Consider the following 13,489-nt stretch of genomic DNA (forward strand, 5'->3'; position numbering starts at 1 on the left):
CTACTTTATTAGAGACACCATTCTGAAGCACTATAATACCTTTAGTGTTTTCTCCAGGTGCCTCCTCTTGTATCTGGGATTACAAACACCCAAATTTAAAAAAAAAAAAAAAAGTTAATATAGAACAGACAGAGGAACTGTATCAATAAAGTGCTTACATTCAGTATGCCTAGCAGGAAGACTAGTAAAAGTGGAAATCTTTGGTACACTATAAACCATTTATGTCTCTATGGCAACATCGTTGATTTCTACAGCTTCCCTATCAACAATGTAATAGATGTTTGGTCTTTTAAATATTACCTTTCTTTTCTGGCACCTAAAGGAAATAGGAAAAACAAAAACAAAGACAAACCATATTTAATATAGATTATCCAGAAACACGAGGAGGGATTTAGCAATAAATGACAAACAAATGACAATAGGATTCTACAGTCACATGAAACATAATCCCATGAGCAATCTGTGCAAATCTCAGAGCTGTGTATGCAATGAACTTATCTTGGGACAATCAGTCTCTTATGCAAGAGGTCAAACACTATTTAAAGCAGACTAGGGGAGACAGGCAGCAGCTGAAACTTGCATTTTGCATTGCCAGAGGGTATATCACTGTGAAGCAGCTGGAGAGGAGACATCTGAGGTTTTTGCTGGGAGATCCATCTTTAGGTGCCAGGGCAGAGAGAGATAAGGTTGCCAGAGGCCACCTGTTAGACAGGGAGGAAGAACTGACTCATGGCTTCCCGGCAGTGCAAACAAAACTGAGTTTTTCTCCCATGAGGTAGGGCTGGGGAAATGGAGAGAGGAAGAGCTGAGCTCTGCTTGCAGCCTCTATTGCTCTTAAGGTACTGGGAGGTCTTGGGAGCAAATGGGAAGAGCCATCCACCCCAGAGCCATCTCCCATACCACCCTACCTGCCAGCAGCAGCTGCCACCAGATTGCTTTTCTGTGACCCTGGCACAAGCATAAATGTCTGTTTTGTTACTGCCAGCAGCTCATACTTTTTCCTTTGCCAAAGGCTGGCCTTATAAATACAAGTCCTTTTAAGTTCACCTTAGCAAGAGGCACTGCAGGACACTTGAGTTCATCTTCACAGACACAAACTCTACCTGACTGGGCTCTGCAAACCACTGCTTAAACCCTTGAGAATGGACAACAGGCAGTAACAAGCCTCCTGCTGCTGCCCAGACGCTGGACATTACTGTCCCTCTGCCTCTGCCAGAATGGGTGGAAAGCAGCAGGCACAGGGATCCTGTGTAAACCTGCTGCGGGTTCTGCTCACCAAGTGTCTTCAGATCTATGGCTTGGAGACTGCACTAACATCTGTAATTGCTCAGTCTCCATGGGTTTCATTTCTCCTCTGACCAAAATACCACAGCTACTTTCTTTTATAGAGAGTTGGAGCTCATTTTAATGGAAAAGGAGGAACACACACATGCTTTTGTCATAAACACTTTAAAATTAATGACTGTGGTATAACTAGAGCTGAGGTTACCAGGCATTTCCCACTGCTGCTTTTCCATTTCATGTAGCTCTGTATGTCCATGATAGCAAGCCTGGGGAGAAATTTGCATTTGCTTTTGAGGTCTGCCTAGAGTGAAATCTACTTGAAATTCTGGAGTAGATGTTATTGACAAATACAGAAAAGAAAAAGAAAAAAAAAAGCACACGCACACCCCCCAATATTATATAATGAAAGTATTAAGATACTCCTATCCTTCCTTTTGGATGCTTTAAATCTCCCTTCTCTCAAAGCAGGCTCCAAACCCTTGAACATCTAGAGGAAAACATCAGACATTTGAAATGTCACATGAAAACTGTCACTAATGAGTGCTAGATACAGCAAAGACTTAGATGTGCCGGACTTCACAATTAGTTTTACACCTGTAAGAATATCCTTGGTGATAACTGGAATAATTTTTAGTCTTAAAGCCCCTGCAGCCCATGGCCAGAAATTGCAATAGTTCACAGGGCTGAGCCACAGCAAACCGTCACTGCCATAGAGCTGAGATGCGCTGTCTATGAGACAATGTGTCAACTCAGCCTCCGATTTTCCACCTGCAAAGTGAAGATAATAATGTTAAATCCAGTTTTAAAAGGCACAGAGACAGCAACTCATGGAAGAATCTATGTAATAGCAGAGCTCTACTAACAAGTACCTTGTTTAGAGGAAAATAATTTGCACTACGTAAGTGATAAGCAATTAAAAAATATGCTCAGCAGAAATCTGGTAAGATTTCATCAGCAGAGATTCACAATATTGGCCTTTTTCACATTACCTCACACACTCCATTAGCTTTGCTTAAACTTACTGCTTGCAATGTGGATGAGTATCAGACCCTTCTCTTCCTCTCTCCCTGGCTCCACATTACAAGTTCCCTGAGGCATAAAAACTGCGTTAATCTTTGCTGTAATCTTTGGGAAGACTTTCAAGTGCTATTTTAACGAAACAAAGTATGAAAGATCTCTAAATTAAAGTGCTTAAAAGCTGAGAAGTAACTAAAACTCCAGTTGAATGTAGGAAATGAAGGTTCCCAAACACTCTACAGGTGGAAAAGTTGTAAAAGACTTGTGTTTCCACTACACAAAAACCACAGCCCATTCACCCTTCAAAACACCTTACTGGATTGTACCACTACACTCTCCCTCTGTTCCCTTCTACACTGCTCTGTGCTGCAAACCATAGATGTGCCCAATGCCCATGTCTTACTCCCATTTTTAGTTACTTATTGGCAAGAAAGACTATGGCACACTAGATCTCTTCATATAGACTAATGCACAGACTCAAAATATGTTTTAACTCCGTTAACTCACCCACACTGAATCTCATTACCAAACACTGGCAATTTGATGAATAACATTTTCAAAGGCACATAAGTAAGAACCTGATCCAAAATGAGTATTTATGCACTTAACTAGGAAATAGATTCCAATACATATTTTTCAATTTGACCACAAATCTCTTTTCAAAAGACCCTGAATTTACAAACCTAAATTATCTATGTGTACTTTTGAAAATTTACACTGTATGAGTGCAAGAGGCTTTCGAGAAAAGATTGGGGTTTTGTTTTCCTTTGGGAGAAAAGAGAAAAACATTCCCTTAGAAGAAAGATTAATTTCTCCCCTCCTTCTCCCATGCTTGAATATGGGACCATTTAAAACTGTTGTTGAATCATTTTTTTATGATCTTTGAAAACAAGTATTTCTCCCTGATGGTGAAAAAGAGAGTTACAAAACTGTCATCAAGTCAATCAAACCTAGAGAAAGCAATAAGGTATTGAATAGAACCCCCACGTGTAGGTATGAGTACGTAAACAAATGGTTGGTTGGTGCTTTACTATAAAAGCAATGAAATGCCAAGTGCTCTATCGGAACAGCGTAATCAAGACACGCTGCCACCCCTTGGTCACAGGATGAAAATGCACGTACATCACGGCAACGTGCTGGGAATCATCCAGCAGATCAGGCAAAAATCCCAGTAAAATCAACTTGCAGTTAATGAACTTCAATGGGAGATTTTGCTGGACCATCACAAGCATAAATATATTAGCCCAAATTAATGTAAAGGTTTTTGTTTCAAGGGACAAAATCTTCTGACTCCCAAAGAGCATTTTCAAAGCTGTGATGGACACCCTAAGAACTGTCTTCTTTCTGGCCTTTTCTGAAACAAAAATATACAGAGAAATGGAGAGCAGCACATACTCATAGATTTTTTTTTCCCACCCCGTATGTCTTTGAAAGCCCCTTGGAAAGCAACACAAGCTGCTCTGACCCTGGGCTCAGCGTCTTCTTTCCGCACTTGAGCTACTAGCTACTAGCTCAAGAGAAATAGCATGAGCCGAGTAGTCTACATGAGGTATCCCAACTTATTGCACCGTTCACTACTATTAGAGAGATGATTCAGCCTCTTCACACAGTTATTCCTGAATACTTAAAAATACATTCTCTCTGGCAGGTTTTTTTAGTGCATGCATCATCATCATGGCTAGTAAAGATTGCAGAAACAGAGGCTGATTTTAAACTGGCAGCAAATATCATAAGGTGGTTTAATTATAAATATAGCTATAAAGCTAAGTATAAAAACCATATCACCTCCAGATCAGAGCGTCCATTATTCAGTAATCACAAAATACATGATGGGCTTCCATGCAAGTAAACCCCATGATTTTTATAAGGTTTATAACTATTTCTTTTGAAGGAAGCAAGCTGTAATTTTTATTAATTTCAAAAGGTGAGCTTACAGAATGTCAGTAGGGCCTAACTATTTCCATTGAAAGAGCTAGTCCCAGCTCTCTACGTCTTAATGGCTGTAGGATAACTGAGTTCAGCATCCAAGAAGTCACCAAGAAGAGGCAGAAGAGGAGATTCTTACAGACTTAAGCAGTAGTTTCTGTCAATAAGCACAGCAGTTCAAATCTGTAGATAGACTTCTGGTTACAATTCAAATTACTACATCTTACAGTAATGTTATGATTCCTGCAGTCCTACAAACCCTTCTAAACAATCAAATCACTCATCTCTTTGGGAAAAGGCCACACCACTTCTGAAATGCCTGTTGTCTGCAGCTCAGGCCTCAACCTTCCTGAAACACTGTCCTTGACATACATTTCTAGGAGGTAATACCTCTTCCCATTAGACAAATAATGAACTGAAAATTAACACTGTCAATTACATGCAACAGCAAGTCTGACATACCAAATTACATCTTTTTACACTAATGGCTTTGATTTTCACTTTCTCGGACTCACTCTATTAACAACTGATATTTGTTTTACTTAATCCTTAATTTATTCAAGCAGGAAACACAGTTTTACTGAAGCATTTAAAAATTATCGCTATTTATATCTGAATGAAAAACTTCTTAAAATGTAAATGAGTCTGAATAATCAATTGCAAAACTAGTAAAGTATAATATATGGCCAAATGTAGTTTTAAGCAAATGCAGGAAAGAAGGAAATATTCAGAATTCAGTTATAGAACGAATATTCACTGTAATGAAAGCTTTCGTACTTTGGGTCTGGCCATTTTTATATGGTTAAGTCTCCTATTAAAGCCAATAGGAGTTTTGGCTAAGTAACGAACCTGTAAGAATGCAGCGTATGGCTCTTTATATAGAAAAATTTTATGATATTTCAGTGGAGGGTTCAATATTTTTAACACATAACTTATTGTACAAAATTTAATTTAAAAGGACTACTGTGATCATCATTTTATAGTCAGTGCCTTATAAAATAGATCAATATTCTGTGTTACAGAAAAGTGCTGAATTTCTTATGCACCTGATTAATGCATTGTTATCATCCCAGTAATTAAAAGGAGCGGGGTTATACACAATCAGCATGATACATCTTACTCAGCACCTCCTGGCAGTTGCCTGCAAAAATTAAACTCATTAATCATTGTGATGCCAAAGAAGAAAAAGCTTGGAAAAGATGAAGAAGCTCTATTTTATGAGAAAAAATTCTCAAGTCAACATCTAGGAGAAAATCCCTTCCACAGTACAATATGGAAAGCATTAACCTCATCAATCTAAAAAGGAGAATTATGTTACCAAAATTCTTCATAATCTACTATACCACCCCACTAGATTTTACTAAGAGTCTTCACAGATATTTCTTCATATCTAAATGAAGGTAGTGAAAAGGTAATCCTATAACAAAGCAAAAATGTCATCAGAATTTTGTTTACAGCTGTTGCAATAATTAACTTGAGTATCAATACTGCCACAGAGCCAATTGGGAAGCGGTTTTCTGGGGTCATTTATACAGGACCCAGTTTTCTCATTACTCTTCCCATAAATAACATGGTTGTCTCATCAGGCTAATAATTAACATGAAAAAATTGCAATATTTAACCCAGGTTTTGTTCACAAGTTAGGCCTAGTATATATATTTTCTCATATACCTACCATGATTTGAAACATAGTAAAAACTTGTTAAAATACTACAAAATGTTGCGACTTCTGCTTTGCTATACTTTCATGTTACAAAAACAATGTTCTCAAGTTCATCTCAATGGTGGCTGTAAAGTGAAGTGAGCAGTTGTCATATTAAATCATGATTGTCTTTGTTTTAAAATTTGTTTATTACAAAGTTACTGTTTCCTCTTTATCTTCATATAGGTTTCATCTAGTATTTTTCCACCAGTAGTACTTCCAGTGGACAAAATGCTTACTAACAATACTGTGACCTTCAAAGGCAAGCTCCTGTCTTTCCCTCTGTTTTGTACTGCATTGAGGTCTGTACTGGTGCTTAAAAATACAGTGCTGAACGCAGCACACATATTTCAATAGGGAAAGTCATCATCAGTAACCTATAAAAAACCTCAGTTCTCTCCTGATTATTAATCACATGATAAAGTTTGGAACAGAACAGTCTCATTCTCAGGTTTGTTTTGGTATTTCCAAGTGTGGCCAGGCAACAAAACTTTTTTTCTACATGTTTAAGCTCTGGCTTTTCCTACTAGATCGATGTTGAAGGATGAAAGGCAACATGAATGCCCTACTATAGTATTTGTGTAAAACAGAGGTCTAATCACCTTAGAAAGGGGTTTCCAATGCCATCTCGTTAAGCCCTTCCCCATGATAAACAACAGTACCTGCTCCTGGCACCCTGCACAAACAGACCACCCTCCTCGCACTTCTCCCATATGCCTTGCCTGCCGCCTGCCTCGCTTTTCCCTTTGCCTCGGGGATTTCTCACCCAGGGCTGCATTCGCTCGTCCTGGGCGAGCCTGCCTGCCTGCTGCCGCCGGGGGCGGGAGAGAAACTCCCTCTCTCCGCCACGATCTCCACACGGCCAAGGGCAAGAAGGCCGCCGGCAGCTCGCCGCGGCGCCGGGCCCGGGCGGGTTCAGCACCGCAGACAGCTCCTCCTGCCCCGGGACAGGCGGGGTTCAGCACTGCGGACAGCTCCTCCTGCCCCGGGACAGGCGAGGTTCAGCACCGCAGACAGCTCCTCCTGCCCCGGGACAGGCGGGGTTCAGCACGGCGGACAGCTCCGCCGTCCCCGCTCCGGGCGGCTGCAGCACGGCGGACAGCTCCGCCGGTCCCCGCCCCGTTTCTTGTCCCTGCCTGCCCTCTGCCTCCACTCTCCCCGCGGGCAGGACCCCTTCTTCCCGCAACACACGCTTTAAAGGCCATTTCCACTGCCTTCGTCACGACTTCATCCTTCCGACCTGAACGACCCTCCACCGGCGACCCCCAGCGCGGGCTGCCCAGTCTCTGTTGGACGGGAGCACCCTGCAACGGCCCGACCCTGTCCACTGCACTTTCTCAGACACCTTGTCCCCTTTAAAAATGATTCGCACGAAGTGCCCACGTGCTTTTAGAAGTCATCCCAAATCTCTCTTTCTGGCCATGCTTTTTGCACTTCATTGCGGGAGACACCTAGGCAGGCACCTTTCCCTCTACAGATGGCACTGCTCAACGATGCTCTCCACCCACACACAAATCCTGAGGGGAGAAAAGAAAAAGAAGAAAAAAAAAGGAAAAAAAAAAACCAACTCTCCTTTTAGTACTGTAATATTATTCTTATTAATATTATTTTGGAGCCTGTCAGCACAAATCACTCGCACATGCTAAACTGCGTCCTTTGCTTCCGGGCTCAGCGCTTCTGGTGATCAGAGAAGCGGCTCCAGACATCTGCCGCCTCCAAATCCAGGAAAGCGAAATTAAAACAGTCAAATAACGAGGCAAACGTGTCAGCCCAGCCCCGGCGGCGGCACTCCGCTGGCTCGCAGCGACACCTAGAGCCCAGCACGTCGCCGGGAAGGGCCCCGTGTCCCCAGCCACGCCGGGGAAGGGTCACGGGTGGGTGCGGGCACCCGGGCACGGGTCCCCTCCCGCAGTTGGCCAGGGCCAAGGAGCAGCAGCGCCAGGAGCGTTGCCGGTGAGTGGGTCACAGGGAAGAGTTAATTCAGGGTCCTGTCACCGCTGGTCCCTGGGGGCTATCAGCGTGGCAATCTCCTCGGGCAGGTTTAGGTCGATTTGCCTCGTCGCTGGCAAAAGTGCATTTGCTCTACGGATCGCGAAAGTCTTCACGAAGGGACGGGAAAAGGGTCAGGGAATTAAAAGACAACCCGAGGAAGTTTCCCTGCGAACACAACTCTCTCCTCCGAGTGAGGCAGACCTGCTGTCTCGGCTTGAAGCGGTGCCTTTCCTGGGAAGGCTCCCAGAGCCAGAGCTGAACCCTGCCGCAAAGCTAACGCGTCCCACCCGGGCAAGAAGTATTTTTAACAGCCACAAACATTGTTCCCAACTGCAGCCATTTGCTTCCCCTTGTGTGTGCTTCCACAGAGGCAAAGCACACTCAAATCCCGCCGCAAACCTAACACCACCCAGCGATGGGGAGCCACCCGGTTTGATCTATCGCCGGCCCTTCTTCTTCTCTCCGCTTTCCAAATCCCCTCTTCCCCCCCGAAAGAACTAGGCGCGATCGACCCAAGCTAGTTTAACTCCATCAGGCATAGCAGCGAGCCGGCGGCCTGGATGAGTCACTCGTTACTAAGGCAATATGCAGATGCACCCTTTAAGTCGCTCCTCTCGGAGGCAGCGCGGGAGCGGAAGGTGCGCGGCCGAAGTTTGTGCCTTCACCGCGGGGGCTCGCCCCGGGGGCGGCGGGGAGGGAAGAGACAGAGAGACCCAGAAACGGCTGCTCAGGGGTTAAAAAGTTTCCCCGCTGCCAGGTGGGGGGGGAGGCTGACGGGAAAGCAAGGAGGGAGGGACAAGGTGAAGACTTCTGCCCCCGGGGAGTGTGAAAGGGGAAAACATGGAATAACAATTAAAAAAAAAAAGGGGGGGGAGGCGGGGGGGGAAGCCCTGTCGCCTCGCTTGGAGGGAGGCGGCCGGAGCTTGCACTTGCCGTTTCTAAACGTGCTGACCCCGCGCCCCCCAGCCCTGCTCCGCGGCAGCGGAGAGCCGCGCAAGGAGCCAGGCAACGGGGAGAGGTGCGGAGGCAGCGCAGGGGCGGGCGAGCCCCGGTTCGGCTCGGCTCCGTGCGGCCTCCGTCCCGTACTATCCCCGGCACTTCGGGGGAAGAAGAGGAGCGCGAAGACCGGCTCGGAAGAGCGGACAAACCGCAAGAAATCGCCGCCAGCCTAGAGGGACACACAGGCATCCGGCAGGACGGGGGGGAGCGGAGGGGGAGGACACCCAAAACCCAACCCAACGCGAACGACACCGGCGCTTACATCCTCCTCCTCGCAGTCACTTCGCGGCTGGTACTGGAAGCGGGGCCGGCTGCTTTCCTGTTGCAATGGACGCGAGGTCTTGCCGGCAGCGCCGTCCTCCTCGCTGCTCTGGGCGCCCAGGAGGTGACTCGCTTCGGGGGGAACGGGGAAAGAGCGGGAGGTGTTGATCTTCCCGCTGAACCGCTGGTACAGTGAAGCCATGAAGTCAATCCGCGGGAAACGAGGGGGAGGGAGGGAAAGAGAGACGCTTCTCCCTCTCTCTCTCTCTTTTTTTTTTTTCTCCCCCTCCTCTCTTCTCTTTTGGCTACAGCATGCTACACGCGGGCGAGGCTCAGTCCCACATCAGTGGAAGGGAGAGAGAGGGTTCCTGCTCCCCGGTCCTCTGCACCGGCACCCGGAGATAAGCGGGGGGGGGGAGGGGGGGGGGATCGAGAGAGCAGAGGCGGGGGGAGTGATGGGGGGGGGGAGAGGAGAGAAGATAGATAAATAAATAATAAAACGCAATCGAGCCGTAACACCACAGGCCCCGGGAATGCTGCACCATCCAGTGTTGGGAAGGAAAAAAAAAAGAAGGAAAAAAAAAGAACCAAAACACTCCACGAAGACGTACCCCCGATAATGGCGCCTGAGTGGATCAGCATTAAATGTGCTTTGGGGGTGTGCGTGTGTGTTTGCAAAAGCAAGGGAAAAAAAAAAATGGAAGGGGGGCTGGCTCAATCGCTGGCTGTCAGCGGCTCCCCAGGCAGAGGTGGCGGAGCAGTCGCCTCCGAGGTCGCATACCAACAGTGTGCACAAGCGAGAGGCAGAGTGACAGAGTGTGTGAGAAGGAGTGGAAGAGGCTGGGAAGCCTCATTCAAAGCACGTTGCTCTTCTGGGGAGGGAGGGCTCTTCTACAATCATCTCCTTTTCGGCACCTTCTTTTTCTTCTTCCCAATTCTTTTTTTCCCGGGGAAACAACTTAAAAAAAAAAAAAAAAAAAAAAAAAAAAAGAGCAACAGACACCTGATCGCCAGCCGTGAGAGAGAAAGAGAGGTGGGGAGGGGAAAGGCGAGGCGGGGAGGAGGGAGGCGGGACCGGCAGCTGGAGGGGTGCCGGGAGGCCGGTGTGCCCGGAGCGGCTCGGCCCTGGGGAAGGAGCGAGGGGAGGGAAGGCGAAGCCTCTCCGCTGCTCTGCCCTGCCCCAGCCGGCCGCGGGTCCCCCTCCCCTCCACCCCGTCCTTCTCCTTCCCTTTCCCCCGCCTCCCCACGGCTGGGGACGGGGAGGGGGGCGGGTTTTTGGAGGTGGTTGTTGTCGCTTTTTAAAAGAATCCGGTAAATTGTGTCTCTTACTATTTTTGTATTAATTCATTTTTGCTGCATTAAAACGTGCTTCAGCGCCCCTCAGTGGAAATCCGCCCAAAGTGGCTCCCGGCAGCACCGGCCGGGGATAAACAAGCGCGGTCCCGGCGCCGGGGGCGGCCGGGCCGGGTTGGGCCGGATCCGGACCCGGACCCGGACCCGGACCCGGGCTGGGACCGTGCCCGGGGACCGCCCGCCGCCGCGGCCCTTGCGCCGCCTTTGAGTGGCCCTTGCGCGGGGGCGCCGGGCCACGCTCGCTCGGCCCGGACAACCGCGGCCGCTAATTAACGCTCCCGGAGGAGAAAACGGGCATGTGCTCAGGTAGGCACCGGGGGAGCTGGCAGCGGGTGTCCAGCCGCTCCCAGCACGGCTGCATCGGGACGGAGGGTGACAATTCCTGTTGCTCCAGCATCAAGCTCCGGGGTTTCCATAGCAACAGATGCTTAGGTGTAAAGGAAAGTGGCAGAGTTGCTGTCCCCTCCTCTCCTCCCCGAAATCCTCCTCCTCTTTGACCTCTAAGTTTGCCAGAGATACTGGGATTACTGGGCGTCCTCTTATGGGAAATTCACAAAGCATAAACCAGAGTTTGCATATTCCCATTGAGAGACTTGCTGCTGAAGAGCTCACAACTTGATTATACTTTAGCAAGTGGATTGGATGGGCTGAGATGTTTCTAAACACGGCTCTTACTTAAAGTTTTAGCTGTTAAGAGAATACCATCTTTGATATATGTAATTTCATCAGTCTTAAAAAAAACCCACCTCAGTAGATCATATATACAATATTCTAAAGTGCAACCATCCCCCCCTCTATGATTTCAACAACTGCCTGATTAAAAATCTCTTTACATCTGAATAGTTTGATCCGCGGCTTTTTATTTGTGTCTTCAAAGTCAGGGATGAAAAGTCTTAACATTTAGATGAAAAGGGAACCTTATCTCATCAAGAGAGAAAACAAACAAAAACGCTCTGCCTCCTTCCTGATGGAACTTGAAAGAAGGAATCATTTTGATCTTCACAACTGAGATCCTGACATTTAATTAAAAAATGAGATGAGCACACAATGCTCTGAAGCAAAGGTCTAGCTTCTAAGTCATAGCGACATTCATCATAACAGAGGTAACTTTCCAGAAGCCACTTGGACCCCTCACATAAGTAATGTTTTGGACACAAATTGACTACACACCACCAAAAATCTGGACAGTTAGCTCAGCCAAATTCCATCTTGAACTGCATTAAGAGTGACGTTATGACTATTTGGAATTGGTGACAACTAGCACTGAAAAAAAATAAAGGAACAAGAGAATCAAATTAAAAGAAATAATACATTTTTAACTTCTAAGGAAAACTAGGACACAAAGGAATATTCAAAGAAAGCCACAAAAAGGCAAGACGAAACCACCAGGCAGAAAAAACCACCAAAGATTAAATGTCTGAATTAAAAAGTCTCGAAGAAAGTACAGAAAAAACATTCTGCCTCACAGCTCAGTTCAAAACTGAAAGAGCCACTAAGGACCAATTCAGTTCCAAACACATTCAGTTTGTGGTTTTAATTCTTAAGAACCAAGATTTCACATAATCGAGTTTGTCTAGTCATGCACGCACATATTGTGCATGTATATGTGTACACAATTCATGGAAAAATTATATTAAGGGAACATAAAATTGCAATGCCAAATACTTTAAAAGCTCAGTGAAAAACAACCAGCCAAATGGTCCTCATCCACCAGAAAAACCACATCATGCAGCTTCGGGCTGTGATTCATTTGCCCTGAAATAAATAATTACAGCTATTTAAAGGCCTTCCTGATTCCAGCTCTCTACTCCATGACAGACCAGGGACAGCAGAAGGAAAGTCATGTCACGCTCTGGGTATCGAGGTGGGTGAAGGAAGGCGGTTTGCACCAGTTGGGAACCGCAAGACACATTTCTGTAGCCCTGCTACAGCGAGAGTGATCTCGTGTAGAAGGGCTGAGCAGGCAGCTGGAGGCAGAAATATCTTGAATAACCCCCTGCAATAAGATTCACCAGAATCAGTCTGTCGATGCCATTATTGAAAGCAGGAGGATTTTTCTGAGTCATAGGGGACCCAGATGATTTCTTTAAGGACTCTGGAGAGCACTTCAGCCTGCCTGTGCACAAGTTAGCCATCTCAGGATGCAGCTTGTATTACGGTAGTCCTGTCTGCCTCTCAGGGAGGGACACAACTCGGCGCTCCCGAGTCACAGCTCAGTGCTGGAAGTCCTCTACTTCCCGCTTGCAATTCCATGGTTAATTTGCTGCTCACTTGTGCATGACTTGGAGCCCAGAGTCCTCTACAATGTCCTGGTTATATGACCAGATACTGTCATACAGTGTGCACACCAACAGGGCACGGAAAACAAGAGGAAGCCAAAAAAAGAAACACAGCAATCATTGAGACATGATAGTAAAATGGCAATAAACAAACACCGTATCGGTAACCGGGGTTTCATTACAGCAAAAGACCTTTTCAGCCTATGGCGAGATTTGAGAAGAAAGCAACTTGCATTATGAAACATGTTTAAAGAGGCAAAATATTTCAGAAGTACAAACGTAAGATTCTTGTCTTTAAACATACATTTTATACGTAAGAAAGATCCTTTCCCTAAATCCTGCAAACAGATCCCAAGATAAAAATCAAGGCATTTCAAAACAAAGTGTCCTCAAGCATCTTAGTTGTATATTTAATTCAGTATCCAAAGTTTTGCAAGGTTTGATTCCTAACTAGTGACACTTCCATCAAAACAAAGTGTGTTAGCTTAAGATATTTTCCCTGCAGCAGCAAAGTAATTATGTTTTACTGACATTTTTAAAGCATATAGATAAAAATGGCACTTGGTTTTTCCACATTGTATAAATAAACAGCATCCCCACATTTCAGCACTATTAATGCAACACTATCAAGAGCAGGTCAAACCCAAGCCCTACTGCCTTTAAAACTATACATAAA

The 13,489-nt window shown here is 45.9% G+C and overlaps 1 protein-coding gene across 1 annotated transcript in view; it reads right to left on the reverse strand.

The window, feature by feature from the left end:
* The window catches only part of DPP6 (dipeptidyl peptidase like 6), a 421,969-nt gene extending 412,586 nt beyond the window's left edge, over positions 1-9,383 (reverse strand). Inside the window, exon 1 of the mRNA XM_050915790.1 lies at positions 9,183-9,383. Within this exon, the coding sequence (XP_050771747.1) occupies positions 9,183-9,383 (201 nt within the window). The remainder of the gene's footprint in view (positions 1-9,182) is intronic.
* Between the last annotated feature and the right edge of the window lie 4,106 nt (positions 9,384-13,489).

The sequence above is a fragment of the Gymnogyps californianus genome, chromosome 2 (assembly GCF_018139145.2).
Source record: "Gymnogyps californianus isolate 813 chromosome 2, ASM1813914v2, whole genome shotgun sequence".
NCBI classification, from domain to species: domain Eukaryota; kingdom Metazoa; phylum Chordata; class Aves; order Accipitriformes; family Cathartidae; genus Gymnogyps; species Gymnogyps californianus.